Below are 22,325 nucleotides of genomic sequence, written 5' to 3'. Positions count from 1 at the left end.
CTGGTGCAAAGGTAGTGGATGACATAGATGTCTGGGCCACCTGCTCATGTAACTATCTTCTGCCCTCTAGCCCTGCTATGCCCAACGCCAGCTGTACTATTTCTATCTTAGGAATTGCTGCTGGCCTTGCCTGACCTTTTGACTTGGTGGATCTAGCAGACACCAGCTCATGGATGAGCAGCTTTGGCCACATGGTTAACTTGATGATCTATGGTCTGATGATCTGTCTCCACCAGAACCCTGTAGCATCAAGAGTTGTTTCTCAAAAAGTATACAATTCTTGGCTACAGATGGCATGGCCCTGCTCCAGAATCCTGGGTGCCTACCTTGTGATTCTCCTACAGGGTCTTGTCATAAACTTCACAGGCATTTGTTCCCACCACAGATACCTCAGGTACGCTGTGCTCTGCCAGGTCATCTGGCCCACACAGCATGGCCACTTGTGCTGTAGCCTGGAGCTTCTACTGAACCCTTTCTTGCTCTGAGCCCCAACTGAAACTGACAACTTTGTGTCATCCAGTATGTGGATAGAGCAGTATTCCTAGGTGTGGGATATGCTGTCTCCAAAACCTAAAGAGGGCCCCCAGGCATTGTGCTTCCTTCTTAGTGGTTGGAGTGAGATGCAATAATTATCTTTTAATTTCAAGAGAATGTCCCTGCCATATCCCACACCATTGGCTCCTAAAAATTTCACTGCATCCGGCCCATTTGCGTTTTCAAAAATGCTCTGGGCAAGGCACAGTGACTCATGCCTATAATCTGAACACTTTGGGAGGCCAAGGCAGGAGGCTCACTTGAGGCCAGGAGTTCAAGACAAGCCTGGTCAACATGGTGACAAAATGGCTAATAAATTAGCCAGGTGTGATGGCATACAACTATGGTCCCAGCCACTCGGGAGGCTTTGAGGTAGGAGGTTTGCTTGAACCTGGGAGGTCAAAGATGCAGTGAGCTGTAATTGTGCTACTATACTGCAGCCTGGGAAACAGAGTGAGACCCTGACCCCCTCCCAAAATAAAAATAAATAAATAGGCCAGGTGTGATGGCTCACGCCTATAATCCCAGCACTTTGGGAGGCCAAGGCGGGCGGATCATGAGGTCAGGAGATCAATACCATCCTAGCCAACATGGTGAAACACTGTCTCTAAGAAAAATATAAAAATTAACTGGGTGTGGTGGCGCGTGCCCAGCTACTTGGGAGGTTGAGGTGTGAGAATTGCTTGAACCCAGGAGGTGGAGGTTGCAGGGAGCCGAGATCGTGCCACTACACCCCAGCCTGGCGATAGAGCAAGACTCTGTCTCAAAACAAAAATAAATAAATAGTAAAAATGGTCTGTTTATTGTCTTCTCCTTCATCAGACTGTAAGCTTCTTGAGGCCAAAGACTATGTCTTCTCTATCCCTGTGACCCTAATACCTGACACTTAAGAACTCAACAAATAACGTTTGAAAGAATGATTTTATCAAGATTAAAAAACAGCATTTGATTGGCCGTCTACATCTTCTTGGATCTTGAAACCAACCTCTGCAGGTTATGAGTAAGTCCATCCCTGACAGTAATTATATCATTTTCGTTGATTTAAAGAAAATACAATGTCATCTAATCAAACCATCTCTCCTTTATACCAAGGGAGTGTCACTCAACTAACTGAAACTCCCAAAGCTTTGTTTTCTGGATGGACTCCCTTTGGCTCCAATAATGGGCAGTAACAAACTGAGCCCTTGCCCCATCTGGCTGTGATAAACACATCCAAAACACATTACCAATCTCAGAGTAAGGCTCTGAGGCTGGAGGCTACAGCAAAAGAAAACAAAGGTTGACAGGCACAAGTTTAAGAACCTGATATTCTATAAATGAAAAAAGGCCAGCTGCCTGTTCCTTCACCACAGAACACAGTAAATGCATTATCTGGGCCTCCTGCCATTTTTCAAACCTGGAATTCTCTAATGATATCTGTTTGGGCAACTTCAAACTTCATTTGTCAAAAAAAAAAAACCAAAAAACCCTCTAATTTACTGAATCTCAAGTGTTTCTTTCCTTTGCCTTAAATTGTTGGGTTTCTTTTGAATGTTTAAAATTTTCTTAAAATATCTGTTGGGCTTTTTTTTTTTTTTTTTAATCTTTCTAAAACACACATCATATTAGGTCCCTCACCGCCTCAAAAACTTCTGATGGTCTCCCATTATCTGAAGGTCAAAGTCCAAGCCCTTGATAAGGCCTCCAAGGCCTTGGTTACTTTTTTTGCCCTATTCCTCACTACCATTCCTAAGAACCTTATGCTTCTACCACCTCATATTATTTGCCTTTACTGAAGCTAGCCATACATCTTACGATTCTGTGCTTTCACATAGCCTGAGCCCTCTGCTAAGAACTCCTGCCTATCCTTCTGGCTTTGCTTCAAACATGAACTCCTCTGTGAAGATTCTTCCTCTGAGTGGTGTTATTCATTCCTTTCCCCATTTTCTCAATATTTTTATGTCTACAGTTACTACCCAATATGCTATTCTACATTTATTTACTTATGGGTCTATCTGTCTCACCAGATTAAGAGGAAATTATCTCTCCAGCGCCAGTCTAGCCCTTGGCACACAGAAGATGGGTAATATTTGTTGAGTGAATGAAGGAAAATACAGAGACTGAGTCCCTACACAAAGGACCAAGACCTTCAATATTTATTTATTTATTTTTGATACTGAGTCTCACTCTGTCTCCCAGGCTGGAGTGCAGTGGTGCCATCTCAGCTCGCTGCAACCTCTGCCTCTTGAGTTCACAATTTTCCTGCCTCAGCCTCTCAAGTAGCTGGGATTATAGGTGCCTGCAACCATGCCCGGCTAATTTTTGCATTTTTAGTACAGACAAGGTTTTACCATGTTGGCCAGGCTGGTCTCGAATTCCTGACTTCAGGTGATGTGCCTGCCTCAGCCTCCCAAAGTGCTGGAATTACAGGCGTGAGCCACCACACCTGGCCAGGACCTCCAATTTAACCACTACAAGAAAAGCATCAACAAGCTGTTAGAGCAGACACAAATGGTACTTACATTCCCACATTTCCCCTAGCAACTGAACGTGCTTATAAGACATATTCACACCTTGACTTACAGGTAACTCAGAGGTCTCAGGAACTACTCTCACCCATTTCAGGAGGAACCTTTGCATTTTTTTTTTTTTTTTTTTGAGACAGAATCTCACTCTGTTGCCCAGGCTGGAGTGCAGTGGTGCAATCTTGGCTTACTGCAGCCTCTGCCTCCCAGGTTCAAACGATTCTTGTGCCTCAGCCTCCCGAGTACTAGGATTACAGGTACTCGCCACCACACTCAGCTAATTTTTGTATTTTTAGTAGAGATGGGATTTCAACATGTTGGCCAGGCTGGTCTTGAACTCTGACCTCAGGTGATCTGCCTGCCTCGGCCTCTCGGAGTGCTGAGACTATAGGCATGAGCCAGTGTGCCCAGTGTGCCTGGCCTCGACCTTTTCATCTTTAACAGACTGTAGCCCCGAGGTGCTTCTCAGTGGGTGGGCAAGATTGGAGGGATGTCTGCAAGCTTCCTTCCCTTCAGCAAATGCTCAGAATAGCTCCATTAGCGTTCATGGAAATTCTGCACATGCATCAAGGAGAAAACAGCCACAAATAACACAGCCTGCTTTCCAAATCTCCAAAGCACATCTCTGCAATCATTCTACTTTCCAACTATCGCCACTGAAGGCTTTCAGCCAGAGAGCAATTTGTTTTCAACTTACTCTGGGTTCCTAAGTTAGCAGAACTCTTTGGTTCTTTAAACGTGAGGCTTGCTACTTCCAGTCTCCCTATCCCAGCTTCTCTTCCACATAGCCTGTTAACACAAAACTGACCAGTTCCTGCTTCAAATCAGTCTAACCCCTTCATCTGATGCTCAAGACCCTTCAAACCTGCTGTGGATCCTTGTCTTCCTCTCCTGCCTCATCTCCAGCTACTCTCCTGCCAGGGTTCTCTACTCCAGCCGTACCAATCACCTTCCAGATAACTCCACTTCTGGGTTTTTCCATACACTGCTTGCTCTGCCAGGCATGCATCCCAACCACTCAATTAATTACTCCTGCCCTTTAATTCTTAAATTTTTGTCATATTATCTAGCATTTCCCTATCCAAACTCCTCCCCTTTAAGGCTGAACACAGGTATCAGCTCCTCTGGGAAGCACCGCCTGATTGAATTAGATGCTTATCCTGTACATCCACAACCAGTCCCTCAACTATCCAATAAATAGTTATGGAGACCTAGCTTGTCCCAGGCTCTGTTCCAGATGCTGGAGATATAGCAGAGAACAGAACAAAGACTCTGCTTTCATGAAGCTTATATTCTGGGAGTGGGGAGATAGACAATAAAGAAATAAAGAGCTATGTTAAAGGGTAATAAGTATTCTGAAGAAAAATAAAGCCAGGTACAGTATTAAAGCATAGTTGGGAAGGAGTTAGCTATTGTATTTAGGGTAGTCAGCAAAGGCCTTCTGGTTAAGGGAAAGAGAGACCTAAATCAAGTGAGGACAAGAACATGCAGATGCCTGGGGAAAGAGCATTGCAACTGGAACAGCAAATGCAAAGAAGTAATGCATTAGATGTAATGGCAAAAACCACAATTACTTTTGCACCAACCTAATAAAACCACCAGGACTTGATTGGCTGAGGGTGGGAGATGTGGGGTCTAGGTTGCCCTTGAGTTCCTAGCTGGAGTGTCTGGGTTGCTGGTACTGCCAAGGGAGAGAAGACATGTTGGATCTGAGGTGTCTATGGGACATCTAGGAGATATCATCTGAAAGTCAGGGGACAGGTCTGAGCTGAAGATACAAACTGGAATGTCATCAGCATGTAAACAATGCTTGAAAACACAAGAGTAGATGAAATCATCCAAGGGAACTGTATATGGTCAAATAGACCTGGATTGCAAATCTTAGGTCTGTCATTCACTATCTGTGTGACCTTGAGTAAGTTTCTATACCTGTCTGAGCCTCACTTCTCATCTTTAACTGGGTATTTTCTTTTTGTAAAATGGTTACCACAGTGCTGGGCCCAGGGTAAATGCTTGATTATTATTCGAGATCCAGTAGTTACTAGCAGGGGGAAATTGAAGGTGATGCTTCTGCTCAGTGAGCCTCAGGCTCCCATTTGTAACTACAGCTCAGTAGCCACCTACCCCACAGAATGAATGCTCAGGAAATGGTTGCTAAATAAACAAACAAATCTAAACAATGAAAACAACAATACCTACATAATACAATGGGTGAGAGAAGTAAGCAAGATTTTTATAAAACTATAAAAAGACCCATGTAAATGTGAATAAACTGTCTTAGGAAAAGCACCTAGCATTTAGAAGATAGGCAATAATGTTAGTCCTGTCCCTTCTCACCTTGTTTTTCAACTATCTTCTTCTTCTTTTTTATTTTAAATCTCTCCCTTTCTACCAGCTCCTTCCTTTCAGATTACAAACGTGCTCTGGTCTCCCCTAATCTAATCCCCCCCTTCCTTGAGTCTTGCTACCTCCCTCAAATCCTTGTTCCATCATTCTTAATTTCACCAACTATACCCTTTCTCAACCCAAAACACTTTTCAATAAACAAACTCCACCTTTTGTTTTAGAAAAAAAAGTCCCAGCTTATTATTACTTTTAAAAAACAAGTCTCATTTACATAATTGTTAAAACAGGCCTGTGTAGAGATATTTCATTTTAACATATACATGTATATACTTTTTTCTACTGTAGTAATTCATTTCAAGAGAAATTTATTATGTATCTTCTCTACAGAGCCCTAAACTGAGAGCACCAGCATATTCAAATAAACCCGGAGGTGTGGGAGGCTTCGGGCCAGTTCCTCATTAGTAGCCTCAGCATGGGGGCTCTGGAGACCAAGGCAGAAGGTCTTCCAGGGAGGGCTGAAACGTTCAGATAAGTGAGCTCTGGGAAGAAGGGGTAGTCGGCTGGCTCTGGCAAGCTCTGGCAGGCTCACCCCTGGGGTAGAGCAAAGAGAACAGAGAGGGGAGTTCTGAGAGGCACCAGAGCTGTCTAAACTCAGGGGGATGGAACCGAGTGAGCGACAGCGGTAATTGAGTTTCAGTTACCTGCAGGGTGGTGAAATAAAGTAGTAACTTCATCTGCCTGACATGGGGGAAGTTTAGAGGTGTCCTTGGCATCCTCACAGTGAAATCCGTCACCCTTTCACCATTTTGGGTGATAGCAACCGTATGGCGCTTCCTAGTGACAGCCAGTGTGCGTTCTGTTAGGTAGCACCAGCGCACTCCAGCTAATGAAGCACATTCCTGCAGGCCTGTCTCCTAGGGCTCTCTGCATCCTCTGTCTGCAAAGGAAGGGCACCATGGGAAAATCTCGCACAGCCAGCATCAGCCATCACCCAAACTCAAAAGCGTCTTTGAATGGCAGAGAGAGGCCCATTTTCCTCTCTGCCTGGTCCAGGGCTGGAACCGTCCTCAGGTCACTTTTTGTGGGTCTGTACAAACGTGCCGACTGGCAGCGAGCCGTTCTTCACCTGAGCCCGGATTTCAGCTTGGTGCTTTAATGTGAAGACCAGGGCTCTCACCGTCCGCCGGTACGGCCCATTAATGAGGCGGGAGCAGAGATGAAACGTTTCCCGCTCAATATTTTCAACCAGTAGGTGATCCATCTAAAAAACAGCAAAATTATTAAATTAGAGCCTTACATTGGATAAGGATTAAAAGCAAGAGAGGCTGGAGCACTCTGCTCAGAGGCCTCCATTAATCAACTGAAATTCAAGGACATCTACTTCCTGTCACAAGAGAAACAGGAAGAGCAAATTAATTCCACCCTGGCAATTAAGGAACAAGGCCATGTGCTTTGTGACAGGGACCTCATTCACAACCCCTGCCGGGTGGTAATATTTGCCATTATAACAGGAAACTGGCCTGAACTAAGCAACGGGTACTGGGCCCTGTACTTTACCAACCAGGAAACGAAGCCCAAGAATAATAAATCAGTATAACGGTTCATATTTTTTTTTGTTTTGTTTTTAGATTGCCTATTAACTCTTTACGGCATTTTAGAAACATGGGGCTTGGATCCTAATATGTGTAAAGAACAGTTCAAAAATCACTTTTACATTTAGTGCTCATAACTCCTATTATCACAGTTTACACATAAGAAAACACATTCAAAGGCAATGGTTCAAGGTCTTACAATTACTAAAATACAGAACTGGGACTCTGACCTGGACCCCTTGACTCCAAAGTTCATGTTTCTTCCCTTTCACCAGACTAATGGCCCTTTCAACATTCTGAGAGAATGGCTGAGACCGGGGACTCCTGCAGTTTCAATTAAGCAGAGCTGAGGGGATGGAACCTGTGGCAATTCTGGGGTGGTCTGGCTCAGTCCCAAGCCATCTTGAGGTCCCAGACCTAATCAAAGCAGGACAGATCTGGGATTTTGTCTTCATGGTCTGAATCCAGGGTAGGTTGGGATGCTGGTCTGAGACCCCCTCAGCCCTACCCTCCTTTCCAGGTCCATCTTCAGCTATTCATCTCCTGAATCCTGACCACAGTCAGCCCTGAGCACTCCACTCTTGGCCACTTTCACACACCTCTATCCCTCTGCACAGCACACGTTCCCTTAGCAAGCACACCTTTCCCTACAAAAAACACTCCTCTTTGCATGTCAAAGCCTTGGCAAAACCAAACAACCTAACAACAACAACAGCAACACAAAACACTAGCGCAAAGGACTGAAAGTTCTTCTTCAGGCTGTCACAATGCCCTGGGCTTCCCTTAGTCGTTATCACGATATATTAGAAATGAAGTGTACACTTTTATTTTAGAGACACTGTGTCACTCTGTCACCTAGGCTGGAGTACAGTGGTGTGGTCGAAGCTTACTGCAGGCTCAAACTCATGGGCTCAAGCGAACTTCTGGCCTGAGCCTCCCAAGAGCTGGGATTATTACAGCCATGTGCCACCATGCCCAGCTAATTAAAAAAAAAAAATTAGAGATGGGGTCTTTCTATGTTGCCCAGACTGCTCTTGAACTCCTGGCCTCAAGCAATCCTCCTACCTTGGCCTCTCAAAGTGCTAAGATTACAGGCATGAGCCACTGTACCAGCCAATGATCTATATTTTAAGTTTGTCTCTCCTAGCAGAAAATTCCTTGAAAATAGGAGAAAAAATTTTTTTCTCTCACTTCCTTTTTTTCCTTTAACCTTTCTCTCCCTACCTTAGCCACTCATTCAAACATTTATTCAGCACTATGTGCCAGGCTCTGTGCTTGGGCTGAACAATAAGCAGTGACTAAGGCAGGCAAAGCCCTTGGGCCCATGGGCAGCCTAGTCCAGTAGGGCAGACGGGCTGCGAACAGTGATTGTAAGGATCCTGTGCGCCAGGAGAAAGGAGAGGAAGCAGCGCTGGGGAGAGCACAGCCACGGAAAAGCAACCCAACCCAGGAGGGCAGTGCCTGGCTTCAAGAGGAAATGAAGGTTAACCTGAGACCTGGGGCATGAGTAGAATCTGGCTAGGTGAAATAGGTGTTTGCTTTATGATAAATTCACTGAGCTGTACATATATGTTTGTTCTTCTCTGCAAAAAGCAAAGTTCAAAAAAAAAGAAAAAACACACCCCAAATAAAAAGAGTCACCTGACATTTTAAAATGTCCTAACATGAGAGAAAGATAGACCAAAAGTAAGTAGAAAAAAGAAACTTGGAAGACATAAGGACCAAGCAAGTAGCAGAACAGGACTGAAAGAGACAGAGAGAGAGAGAGAGAATATCCAGGCCCAGACATCTGCCTTAGTCTAGCAGACAAAAGGTGCGCACAAAAGTTTGTGGTCGTAATGACGGACAGATTATTTCCTAGGCTTGTGCTGGAGTGAGTGGACTTGGCACTATGGCTCTCTAGAACCCAGGCTCCAAGTTTTTCAAGGCCTCCTGGGTGGGCACCAAACTAGCCCCCTGAGGCAGGCCTGGCACCAGACTACTTTAGGAAGCTGGAAAGGTGGCTAACTGGCTACCCAGCATTTATGCTGCAGCATTTGCCAGAAAGAAAGTTCCTTATCCCGCTGTGAGGCTGGTTAGTCTCTACCGATGTTTAGAGAACTCAGCAAGAAAGTCTTTTTTTTTTTTTTTTTTTGAGGGGAGTGGTCATCAAAGAAAAAGGATATATATGTGTTTGTAAAACAAGTCATGGGGACTCCAGCAAACTGTAGTACCTGTATTTAAAAAAAAAAAAAAAACTCTGAGGTTATCTTGGAATTCACATACTCCATTCAGCAAACAATTAACTGAATTGCTACTCTGGGTCTAGCCTGCTCTTAGAGAGACAGAACAGAAAGGATGTGAACCCTGCCCTTCACAAACTCACGTCCTAGAAGTGGGTGGGAAGCTGGGGGGAGACAGCATGACAGGTGCTATGCCAGCAGTGTGGTGGGGATAGAAGGCAACAATTGTCATGCATGCCTCTTATTAAATGAAGACCAATCAGAATGAAGAAATGGAAAAAAAATGTGACATTAAAATAGAAATCATAATAGAAAATGATTCATCATGTACCATGTGTATAACAAGTTTGTTACACAAAGTGAAGAATGCCTATCTTGTAAGTGCCTTTGGGTACCCACCCAAGTTGATGAGTCCTTTCCAGTGGGTCCTAATCTGGTGCTTTAGATAAACCCTTCTGAGTGGAAGGACCAGAGTTTCACTGAGTCCTTGAGAAAAAGGGCTTTTGCTATGAGATAATATGAATGGGAATGAGGATAGGAACCCTGGGAGAAACCTAGAAATTTATTTAGAAATCGGTCCTTTCTCTGTATCTCTCATGAGCTGCCTGGTCTCTTTCTCACACGTTTTTGCTCTTCTCCATGGGCCTTACTCACTCCCAATTCTAACTGCCTTATTCTCTCCCCCTATGCTACACATCTTTTCTTTACTCATAACTCTGCTTCCTCACAACTCCTCCAACATCACTTCTGTTTAACACTTGCACTGTTGTTTTCTTGGTATCTCCTACTTCACATTTCCCAGAGACAGAGAATCAAATCTGCCTTCCTTATTTGTTTGTGCCTGTGAGTTAAGTGTGTGATACAGCTGTCTAATTCTGGATGAAATGGCTGTAGCTGGAGGAAGATATAAAACATGACCACCTTGAGCTCCTTCATCAGCGGGAAATGGTGCCATAACCAATTAGTGATGTCTGCCACATGCGTGAGCTTTCTCAGGACAAGGGAACAGGGTCTTGTTCATGCGTTTACCTTAAGTGCAGAACTTCCCACACTGTCCTGTAATGATGTATTTGTCTATCTTCCTCAGCAGACTATAAGCACTGCTAGAGTTGAACCATGTTGAATCCATTTCTAACCTGCCCATGCCTAGCACAGGTTAGTGGCACATAGTAAGTGTTCAACCAATATTTGTTAAATGAATGTCCTTCCTTCCCATGTGTAACTCCCTTCTTTCTTGCTCTTCTGATAACATCATATACATAGCAGATAAAATATGTTTCTGTTTGATGTGTATTTTCTAGGTAGCAAATTCCTATGCCTCTTACAAAGGCGAGTTCCACTGCCACCTCTTCTATGAAGCATGCCCAATTCCCCTATCAGATTTAACTGCTCTGTACTTTTGTGTGTTGATACTTGCTAGTACCAGTATTTCACACTGCCTCATATTTTAATTAATCACTTATAGGCTCTCAGCCAGGAGATAGTAAAGCTTTTTTAGGATAGGGAATGCGACTCATTCATGTTTGTCTTCTCCCCCAGCACCAAGTAGATCCTTATTAACATCCGTTGAATAGCCACTGGAAGCAAATGTCGTATGGATTTTCCAATAGCATGATTGAATTTGTACATATCTACCTACACACCACTTGAATACATTCACGAGAGAGCTGGTCAAAGCCAGGGGTGCAGTCTGAGGCCATTAAACAAAGAAAAACTAACAGTCCCATATGGGGACGTACCCCTGACCTGGATCTCATTAGCACCATCTGACAACCAACTGAGCCAACCAGCCAGTGTTTCATAACTCTTAATGATACAGGCTCACTTTGAGAATCAGGTTCATTTTTTTAATGACATAATAGGAAAATGATCACAGGTCATGAGGTAGGAAAGGAGAGTGGATAATGAGGAAGGCGAAGTAAGAGAATGACACCACAGGGGATGTTCATATGAGGAAAGATCTAAAAGACGGGGAAGAACAAAGAAGATCTGGAAGGGAGAAAGTAAAGGGGAATGGAGCCTGGGTTTCAACGATGGAGTTTTTATTCATCTATTCCACTATTCCAAGAACAAGGAAATAATCCATGAATCTAGAAAGCAAGATCTGTAAGGTAATAAAGAGATGCACCTTTAGGCTGTACATATTATTCTTCATCTGTGGCTTTCACTATTAAAGGATATGAGTGAAACAACATGAAAACATTTTTTTTTCCTAAAAAATGTAATGAGAAGATTTGGTATTTGCAATAACACATGCTAGGATCAAATTGTAGAGGCTTTTAAGTCACTGGGCCAATAACTTACCCAATGCTTTACTACTGCCTGATTAAGTACATTCATGGAGATCTGATGTCTGATTTGAATGCACTCAACATTGATTACTGTCAAAGACCAGATACTGAATTAGATGGTTCATTGATTTACTCTAATATGGAAATATCTCAGATGATGATAGGTGCTAAGAATTAACCTTATAGAAAAGTATTTGTATTTATATTCTCTAACATAACAAACTGATAAACATGCTATCAAATGCTGTTTATGCAAGGAAACCAGATTTTTTTTTTTTTTTTGGCTAAGAAAGATAGTAAGATGCATACTTTTAATTTTTTAAATTTACTCTTTGGGAACAAAACCATTCAGCTATGCTTAATCTGATATTTTTTCCAATTATGTTGAAAAGCACTAACAAATGTATCACTTTTCTAACTTTGCTTTATAACACTTGAGTGCTTACCACTTAATATGCCATTTAAAGGATAATTAATGGATAAACTAAAAGGATAATTATTATGGAGTTTAATATAGTAGGCAGACTGCTCATTAATCCTTACAAGCATAACTTCGTTATTATCATTTACTTAAAAAGATACCAAGGGAACTGATATTTACCACCACATTAACTACATATTATATACCCACACTGTATGTTCCTGCAATAATTTTGATTTATTTCAAAACTAAACTTTATTTAAAATAAATCTTGTTGGCTAATCGACACTCTGGAAAATTAGACTTACAACTTTCATATTTTTTCCTCTCTTCCAAGGGCTTAATACTCATATTAAAGTTTCCTTTAGGAAAAGTTAAGCGAACTTCCAGCACAGCAATTCACTGAACTATTAGACATTAAAAACTATGAACATGAAAAAATATATATAGAAAAGCATATACAAAATGACACCAACTAAAATTGATCAAGATTAAAGAGAACACAAATGGACATAATTATGTCATTTTCTGCAATGTTACTTAAATAATCAATAAAAATATCTTATGGAACATTTGGCATATAATTCATTCTATATAAATCTCAGACAATGATAACTTGCCCAGCATTCATTTAAAAAGCCATAATAATTTACTGAAAAAGGAAATGTGCCAATGTGTTAACAAGATTATGTCTGAGTTACATTTTTTTCCCTTTTCTACATTTTTCTCATTTTCTATTATAAGTTTGTATTAAAAAACCCAAAATTTTTATTTTTATTTTTAAGGTTTCAAATGTACTTTATTTCTTCAATAATGCCATGTCTTAATGGGTAGACAGCCCTTTAACTTGGCATCAATTATGAGCTGGGTTTTGTTTTTGGTTTTGGTTTTTCTTGAGACAGAGTCTCACTGTGTTACTCAGGCTGGAGTACAGTGGCATGATCTTGGCTCACTGCAACCTCCATCTCCCAGGTTCAAGTGATTCTCCTGTCTTAGTCTCCTGAGTAGCTGGGACTACAGGTATGTGCCACCATGCCCAGCTAATTTTTTGTATTTTTAGTAGACACAGGGTTTCACGGTGTTAGCCTGGATGGTCTCGATCTCCTGACCTTGTGGTCCACCAGCCTTGGTCTCCCAAAGTGCTGGGATTACAGGTGTGAGCCACCGAACCCAGCCAATTATGAGCTTTTATTTTTATTTTATTATTATTATTTTTTAAACAATTCATTATTACACCAGCTGGGATGATTACTGATCTCTCCATTCCTTTGGGGTGACTCTACCAACAAGAGACAGGTTCCATTCTACTCGGTTTGCCTTGCTACATATGTCCACATAGCAATGCAGAAAGTAGCTCCACTAGCTAATACAGCATTACCGTATTGTCATGAAAATCAGCTGTACATTTCTGGTGGCTCTACCTTCCCATTGTTTGCTGAATGCCATTGTTTGCTGAATGCCATTGTTTGCTGAACTTGGAGATGACTTAGTGTGTTTTTGACCAAGGGAAACATCATGAAGGTGAAGACAGAACTGTGGCAATGCAGCTGCTGCTTTGGTACAAATTCACTTCAGGTCCAAAACTTTATTTTAACAAAAGTAAGTACTGGCCGGGTGCGGTGGCTCACGCCTGTAATCCTAGCACTTTGGGAGGCCGGGGTGGGTGGATCATCTGAGGTCAGGAGTTCAAGACCAGCCTGGCCATCAGGGTGAAACCCCATCTTTAAAAATAAAAAAAAAAATAAAATAAAAGTAAGTACTATATCACGAGTCTTTCTTTTTTAGATAAATAATTGAGATAGAGACGCTAAAGTTTTTTTTAGAGACTGAAGTAACAGATTTAGCATTTAAATCGAATTCCTGAATAGCTTCTTTTATTAATATTAAATTGTTCTTTAACGATATTTTAGTAGAGTTGCTCTGGGATATCCTGGGGTGAGGAATAAACATGAATATTATATGTCTGATTTTCCAGAGTGTTAATTAGCTTGTAAGATTTGTTGTCTGATGATGATGACAATGAATATTATTATTAATGAGCAGAAATCCTTCTTCCAGCTTGTATACCTCAAACCACTAACATCATCTGAATTGTGAGCCGTGAAGATGATAGGGAACATGTCTATCCAGTTGATTTTGTGCTTAAAACTAAATGTATGGCTATTGACAAAAAATGGGGGAGTTCAGTCTTTTCAATAGACAGCTATTTATTTTGCCATTGATATTCCGTAACACAGTCCGTCACAGAATTTTTACTTCAGTGAGAAGGGAAGGCATTTTAAATGGCAAGTAACCAACATTCATTAAATAACTTCTAATCAGCAGAAACTACTATTATTTTGCATAAATGCTTCCTATAACCTAATACTTTAGGTGGTAGGATTTATAATCCTCATTTTACAGATTAAGAAATCAAGTCTCAGAAAACTTAAGGTATCTGCCTAGGGTGTCACAACTAGAATGTCAGGGTTTCAACTCAGATCTTGCTAGTTCCAAAGCCTACCCTCCTACAACATTGTCTCTCGGAATGCTTATAAATCCAGAATGCTTAAAGAATAACTGGTTAAAATAAAGCCAAAGACAGCATTAAGACTATGAAAGCTCATTATGAAAACATGAGGCAGTTTAACCAAGAGCACCTACTAATCACATTCAAACCAGGACATTAACTTTATTTTTCTTCTATTTTAAAAATTAATTATTATGGGTACATAATAGTTGTATAAATTTAGGGCATTACCTTTAATTCCAAGGCTTCTGAGAGTAATTTCTGGGCGTTTTTCCGAAATGACTCGGTTTTGGGATCACTTCTAACTTCAATAGAAGGTCTATTTGAATGTTTTTCAATGAAAGTTTTCCACTCAGTATAAACTTCTCTGGCAAGATAAGCCACTTCTGAATCTGAGTGTTTACGTAGCTTGTTCACTGTGTGACCTGGAACAGGAAGAGAAGAACCAAAGGAAAGGTTGTTCTGTCTTCTTTTGAAAAGCGCAGGACTAGATGGACTGAGTGTGGCACTGAGAAAGTCATTCACACACCAAAGAATCTAAAGACTCTTGTGCTAAAGAGGCTCGTTTCACAAGGGCTGAGATAATAAGATAATAACTGGGGGAGAATCAGCAGCCTAGCCAATCCATTAGTCATAAACTAGAAGCATAATCAACAGATTCTTAAAAAGAACAACAAAGGTACCCATTCTTTAACCAAAAATTACTATAAAAGAAAATGAATTAAGCATTTTTCTAGGTTTTTTGGGGAGTGGGGTACATATTGTATTTCAAGACAACAAAATAGCTCTAGTTATTACAGGAACACTATTTAGCTAATTCATGTGAAAAGACTGACAGAATGAGAACTTTTTTTGTATCCCCTGATGAAATAATTCATTCAGAGACAATCATGAGTGGATGAACTCATTCAATGAGTCTGATGGGGAAATTTATAATAGAAGGATGAGCTGTCATCATCTTAAACCCACTGTTCAATGTTAGCATCCCCAAGAGTGGGACTATGAGACAGAAGAAGTATTTCGAAGCCTTAACCTATGAAGTAGTCTTATCCTCTTCCCCAAAAGAAAAAGAACCATAATCCAGTTAGTCACTCAAAGCTAACTTCCAATTTACAGGAAATATGAGAGACAGAAAAATAAATTAAATTATAGGATGAAGAAACGTGACAAATTCTGAATGTGGGACATTGTACAGGATAGCAGATATGGTTTCTTCCACAGTCGGTAGAGTTTTTTTTTGTTTTTGTTTTTTTGTTTGTTTTTTTTTGAAAAGAGCCACTAGGGTTAGGGACTACTGTAGATTAAAAGAGTCTCTTGAGTCCAAACTACCAAATGTGATGTGTGATTCAAATCCCAGTTGGAACAAACCAACTGTTAAAAGATATTTTGAGATAAACAAGGGATATGAATATGCACTAGATACTAAATTATACCACGGAATAATTGTGAACTTTGTTAAGCACAATAACAATGGCACTGTGGTTACATGGGAAAATATCCACATTTTTTAGAGATGCATACTGAAGCATGCAGAGTTGAAATGACAAAAGGCCTGGGATTCTGCTTTAAAATACCTCAGCAACAGCACAAAAGCAAAAAGGGAAAGATGAAGTGGGGCAAAATCTCAGTTATTGAACCTGGGTGAAGGGCATAAAGGAGTTATAATATTGTCTTTATTTTTGTGCATGTTTGAGAATCTCATAATAAAAATTTAAAAAGGTGAAGGGTCAAAAATATCAATATGCACAAGTACTTGGATAAAAATAAATACCTAGAAAGGCTAAAAAAGTCAACTAAACACTTAAAAAAGTTCAAAAAAATGGAAGAATACAAGATAGATATATATTTTTTAAATTTTTTATTTTAATGAATTCTTAAATCCTGTTCCATGGATTGAATATAAGATAGATATATTTTTAAAAACCAACAGCTTTCTTAGGTCAGCAATAGCCAGTCAGAACACAACAGGGGAACACATCCTGTTTAAACTAGTAAAAACTATAAAGCACTTTGGAAAGCGCTGACAAGAATGGGTATGTGAGCATGCAAGGGTGCAGTCTGTTTGTGCGCCCTCCCTTAACGCACTGGGATCCCTCCTTTTCTTCCATCCCTAGTACCACTGCCCTGCCTTAGGGCATGTTGCCCCAGATGACAACGGAGACACCCTGATTGACCCCTCTGGCTAAGTTTCGTACCACTTAATGCCATCTTCCACACTGCAGCTAGGATAGCCTTTATTTATTTTTAGTGTTTTCTTTTTTAGGGACTTTTTTCCTAAAGCATAAATTTGACCAGTTCACTCCTCCACTTAAATCCTCTGGTGCTATATACACTCTTACCTTTTCAAAAAAGTCCCTTCGCAATCTGCCACCCTCCTACCTACTTTCTATCTTCATTTCCAGCTACTATCCACTGTCATCCAATACTTCAGCTACTTGGAGCTCCTAACACATTTTATTTTGTATCTCTTTACTTTTGAACACACACCCCAATGAACACTCTGTCTGCCTGAAATATTCCTTCTTCTCTTTTTATCTGGCCAACTTCCATTTGGTCTTTAAGACTCATTTAAGGGTCCTTTCCTCCAGGATTTCTTCCTTAGTATCTCTAGTCTTGGTCAGCACCCCTGCTCTCTGCTTCTTTAGCACCTTGTGCTTCTGTTTATCATGATAATTACTATAGTTAGTTGTAATTATTTGATTGGTTATCTCTTTTGCTCACCAAATTGAGCTTCTCGCAGAAATTGCTGTGTAAGAAATCCTCTAACCTTAGGGGATGCTCATCTTTGTATCTCCAGCGATGAGCATAGTGGCAGGAGATGGGAATCAGGAGAGCAGGTTGGTTGTATGAGAGACCCATACAAAGAATAACATACATTCTTACTAAAATACATAACAGATGATTTGAATAAAGGGAAAATAAACCTTATTATGAGATGGAAAAAGCACAAAAATGTCTATATAGAAATTAGTTGGCCAGGTGCAGTGGCTCATGCTTATAAACTCAACACTTTGGGATGCCAAGGTGGGAGGACTGCTTGAGCCCAGGAGTTCAAGGCCAGCCTGGGCAACACAGTGAGACTCTGTCTCTACAAAAAATTTAAAAATTAGCCAGGCGTGGTGGCATATGCCTGTAGTTTCAGCTACTTGGGAGGCTGAGATGGGAGGATGGTTTAACCCAAAAGTTCAAGGCTATAGTGAGCTGTGAACACGCCACTGCACTCCCACCTAAGCAACAGATCAAGACTCAAGACTCTGCCAAAAAAAAAACAACAAAAAAACAAACACACACACACACACAAAGAAAAAACAGAGGGAGGGAGGGAGGGAGGGAAGGAAGGAAGGAAGGAAAAGAAAAGAAAAGAGGAAAGGAAAGGAAGCAAACAGCAAAAAATAAATTAGTTTATAGATTTTATGTAATCTCAACCAAAAATCTCAGTAGGTTATTTTTATTAGACTACAACTAAATAGTTCTAGACAAATGTAACTGGACAAGTATATAAAATGCTAGTTTGAAAAAGAGGAGTTATGAGGCACAACTAGCTTCAAACCTAATATCTAAGATATTAAAACATAAAGTAACGATATTGAAAATGATGTGGACCAACACCAAAAAAGAAAAATGGATAGGGAATAAAAAATGAAGGTCAGAAACAGAGTATAATAAATAAGAATTTAATATAAAATGAAGACCAATAACAAGGGCTGGAGTTGAGGTGGCAATCAACAGCCTACCAACCAAAAAACGCCCAGGTCCAGATGGGTTCACAGCCGAATTCTACCAGACATACAAAGAGGAGATGGTACCATTACTTCTGGAACTATTCCAAACAATCCAAAAAGGGGGAATTGTTCCCAAATCATTTTATGAGACCAACATCATCCTGATACCAAAACCCGGCAGAGACTCAGCAAGAAAAGAATACTTCAGGCCAATGTCCGTGATGAACATAGATGCAAAAATCTTCAACAAAATACTGGCAAACCTATTGCAACAGCACATCAAAAAGCTTATCCACCAGGATCAAGTTGGCTTCATCCCGGGGATGCAAGGCTGGTTCAACATATGCAAGTCTGTAAACGTAATTCACCACATAAACAGAACCAAAGACAAAAACCACACGATTATCTCAATTGATGCAGAGAAGGCCTTTGACAAAATTCAACAGCCTTTATGCTAAAAACCCTCAATAAACTAGGTATTGATAGAAAGTATCTCAAAATAATAAAAGCTATTTATGACAAACCAACAGCCAATATCATACTGAACATTGGCAAAAACTGGAAGCATTCCCTTTGAAATCTGGCACTAGACAAGGATGCCCTCTCTCACCACTCCTATTCAATATAGTATTGGAAGTTGTAGCCAAAGCAATCAGGCAACAAAAAGAAATAAAGGGTATTCAGATAGGAAAGGAGGAAGTCACATTGTCTCTATTTGCAGACAGCATGATTGTATATTTAGAAGACCCCATTGTCTCAGCCCAAAATCTCCTGAAACTGATAAGCAACTTCGGCAAAGCCTCAGGATACAAAATCAATGTGCAAAAATCACAAGCATTCCTATACACCAATAACAGACTTAAAGAGGGCCGAATCAAGAACAAACTGCCATTCATAATTGCTACAAAGAGAATAAAATACCTAGGAATACAACTAACAAGGAACATAAACGACCTCTTCAAGGAGAACTACAAACCACTACTCAATGAAATAAGAGAAGATACAAACAGATGGAGAAACATTCCATGCTCATGGTTAGGAAGAATCAGTATCGTGAAAATGGCCATACTGCCCAAAGTAATTTACAGATTCAACGCTATCCCCATCAAGCTACCAAGGACCTTCTTCACAGAACTGGAAAAAACCACCATAAACTTCGTATGGAACGAAAAGAGAGCCCATAGAGCCAAGTCAATTCTAAGCAAAAAGAACAAAGCTGGAGGCATCACACTACCGGACTTCAAACTATACTACAAGGCTGCAGTAATCAAAAAAGCATGGTACTGGTACCGAAACAGAGATATAGACCAATGGAAAAGAACAGAGGCTTTGGAGGCAACACCACACATCTACAACCAACTGATCTTTGACAGGCCTCGCAAAAACAAGCAATGGGAAAAGGATTCCCTGTTTAACAAATGGTGTTGGGAAAACTGGCTAGCCATGTGCAGAAAGCTGAATCTGGACTCCTTTCTTACACATTACACTAAAATTAACTAAAGATGGATTAAAGACTTAAACTTAAGACCTAACACCATAAAAACCCTAGAAGAAAATCTAGGTAAAACCATTCAGGACATAGGCATAGGCAAGGACTTCATGACTAAAACACCAAAAAGCATTGGCAACAAAAGCCAAAATAGACAAATGGGACCTGATCAAACTCCACAGCTTCTGCACAGCAAAAGAAACAGTCATCAGAGTGAATTGGCAACCAACAGAACGGGAAAAAATTTTTGCAATCTACCTATCTGACAAAGGGCTAATATCCAGAATCTACAAAGAACTAAAACATACTTACAAGAAAAAAACAAACAAGCCCATTCAAAAGTGGGCGAAGGATATGGACAGACACTTTACAAAAGAAGATATCGATGAGGCCAACAAACATATGAAAAAATGCTCATCATCACCGGTCATTAGAGAAATGCAGATCAAAACTACATTGAGATACCATCTCACGCCAGGTAGAACAACAATCATTAAAAAATCTGGAGACAACAGATGCTGGAGAGGATGTGGAGAAATAGGAACACTTTTACACTGTTGGTGGGAGTGTAAATTAGTTCAACCATTGTGGAAGACAGTGTGGCGATTCCTCAAGGACCTAGAAATAGAAATTCCATTTGACCCAGCAATCCCATTACTGGGTATATGTCCAAAGGATTATAAATCATTCTATTATAAGGACACATGCACACGAATGTTCACTGCGGCACTGTTTACAATAGAAAAGGCTTGGAACCAACCCAAATGCCCATCGATGATAGACTGGACAGGGAAAATGTGGCACATATACACCATGGAATACTATGCAGCCATAAAAAATGATGAGTTCATGTCCTTTGCAGGGACATGGATGAACCTGGTAACCATCATTCTTAGCAGACTGACACAAGAACAGAAAATCAAACACTGCATATTCTCACTCATAGGCGGGTGTTGAACAATGAGAACACATGGACACAGGGAGTGGAGTATCACACACTAGGGTCTGTGGCAGGGGGGAAATAGGGGAGGGACAGTGAGGGGTGGGGAGTTGGGGAGGGATAACATTGGGAGAAATGCCAGATATAGGTGATAGGGAGGAAGGCAGCAAACCACACTGCCATGTGTGTACCTACGCAACCATCTTACATGTTGTTCACATGTACCCCCAAACCTAAAATGCAATAAAAAAAATTTAATATATAATGAAAGAGGCATCAGTGAACAAAGGGAAGCAGAAAAAAAATTTATTTGAGAAAATTGTCAAAAGTTCAGAAAATTTCTCCAATTATGCCAACTGCATAGCCCAATATTGTTTGATTCATTTATTGAAGGCCTGCTTGCACTAGATACTATGCTAGCCACCAGTCATGTAGGGCTTAAACAAGAAATTGTCCCTGCTTTAAAGATTCTATGAGGAGAATCCTGAAGTTGAAAAATAAATGTAACTTTGAAGGGAAGTTGGGGTAAAATAATATTGAGTCTTTAACTTCTTAATCTAAGCAATTATTTATCAAGAATTTGTACCTAGCCTTTCTATGAACCTGGGAAAGGAGTACATCAGTACTCATCACTAGGAGAAAGAGGAGGAGGAATGCAGAGCATTCGTTAGAAATGTCTAAAGGTGCTTCCTAGCTAGCAATGCTTAGGAGAGTGCTTTCCAATACACATTACTTGAAAGCACAAAGCATCCCTGGATACTTTCATTTTCTGGGTAGAGTTCTCCTTATCCCTGAGATTACTCATTCAGCAAACTTGGTCACTGTTGTAGATACTAACAATAAAATGATAAGATACTACAAGATGTCAGACCTATATCCAGGGCATTTAAACAGTTTGTTTGTTTGTTTGTTTGTTTTTTAAGATAGAATTTTGCTCTGTCACCCAGGCCACAGTGCAGTGGCACGACCTCAGCTCACTGCAACCTCCACCTGCCCGTTTCAAGCGATTCTCCTGCCTCAGCCCAAGTAGCTGGGATTACAGGCATTGCTAGCACGCCTGGCTAATTTTTGTATTTTTAGTAGAGATGGGGTTTCGCCATGTTGGCCAGACTGGTCTCAAACTCCTGACCTCAGGTGATCCACCTGCCTTGGCCTCCCAAAGTGCTGGGATTACAGATGTAAGACACCACGCCTGGCCCATTTAAACACTTTCATTGGGCATCTACCTTATGCCTGGTGCTGAGGATACAGAAATGAGAAAGTCATAACCCCTGGAATTTAGCCTACATTTTACTTGCCAAAGTGTACAAGGAAGACACGTGTATAGAAATATTCATTCCAGTATTGTTTGTAATAGTGAAAAGCTAGGATCAACCTACATGCTCATCATTAAGGGTCCAGTTTGTTAAATAAATCAGTTAATTTAAACAATAACTACTTTGCAGTCATTAAAAACTAAAATAGGCTGGGTGCAGTGGCTCACGCCTGTAATGCTAGCACTTTGGGAGGCTGAGGTGGGTGGAACCCTGGAGGTCAGGAGTTTGAGACCAGCCTGGCCAACATGGCGAAACCCTTTCTCTACTAAAAATACAAAAATTAGCTGGGCGTGGTGGTGCATGCCTGTAATTCCAGGCACTCAGGAGGCTGAGGCACGAGAATCACTTGAACCTGGGAGGCAGAGGTTACAGTGAGCCAAGATTGCGCCACTGCACACTCCAGCCTGGGTGACAAAGGGAGACTCTGTCTCAAAAAAAA

At 40.8% G+C, this 22,325-nt stretch overlaps 1 protein-coding gene and 1 pseudogene across 2 annotated transcripts in view; both read right to left on the bottom strand.

Moving 5' to 3' along the window:
* The window catches only part of TCEANC2 (transcription elongation factor A N-terminal and central domain containing 2), a 62,422-nt gene that overhangs the window by 7,564 nt on the left and 32,533 nt on the right, over nt 1-22,325 (bottom strand). The window contains exons 4-5 of one of the 2 annotated variants that reach the window (XM_017504446.2): nt 14,651-14,844; nt 5,628-6,645 (exon numbers count right to left, since the gene is read on the bottom strand). In XM_017504446.2, the coding sequence (XP_017359935.1) occupies nt 6,457-6,645; nt 14,651-14,844 (383 nt within the window). In that variant the 3' untranslated portion in view covers nt 5,628-6,456. Of the gene's footprint in view, nt 1-5,627; nt 6,646-14,650; nt 14,845-22,325 lie in introns of those variants that run through there. The other variant, XM_037729894.1, reaches the window with a different exon arrangement.
* Nucleotides 12,693-13,442, bottom strand: LOC108286541 (annotated as a pseudogene).

Source organism: Cebus imitator, unplaced genomic scaffold (genome assembly GCF_001604975.1).
Source record: "Cebus imitator isolate Cc_AM_T3 unplaced genomic scaffold, Cebus_imitator-1.0 Scaffold322, whole genome shotgun sequence".
Lineage (NCBI taxonomy): Eukaryota > Metazoa > Chordata > Mammalia > Primates > Cebidae > Cebus > Cebus imitator.
This window is presented reverse-complemented; position numbering and strand designations above follow the sequence as displayed.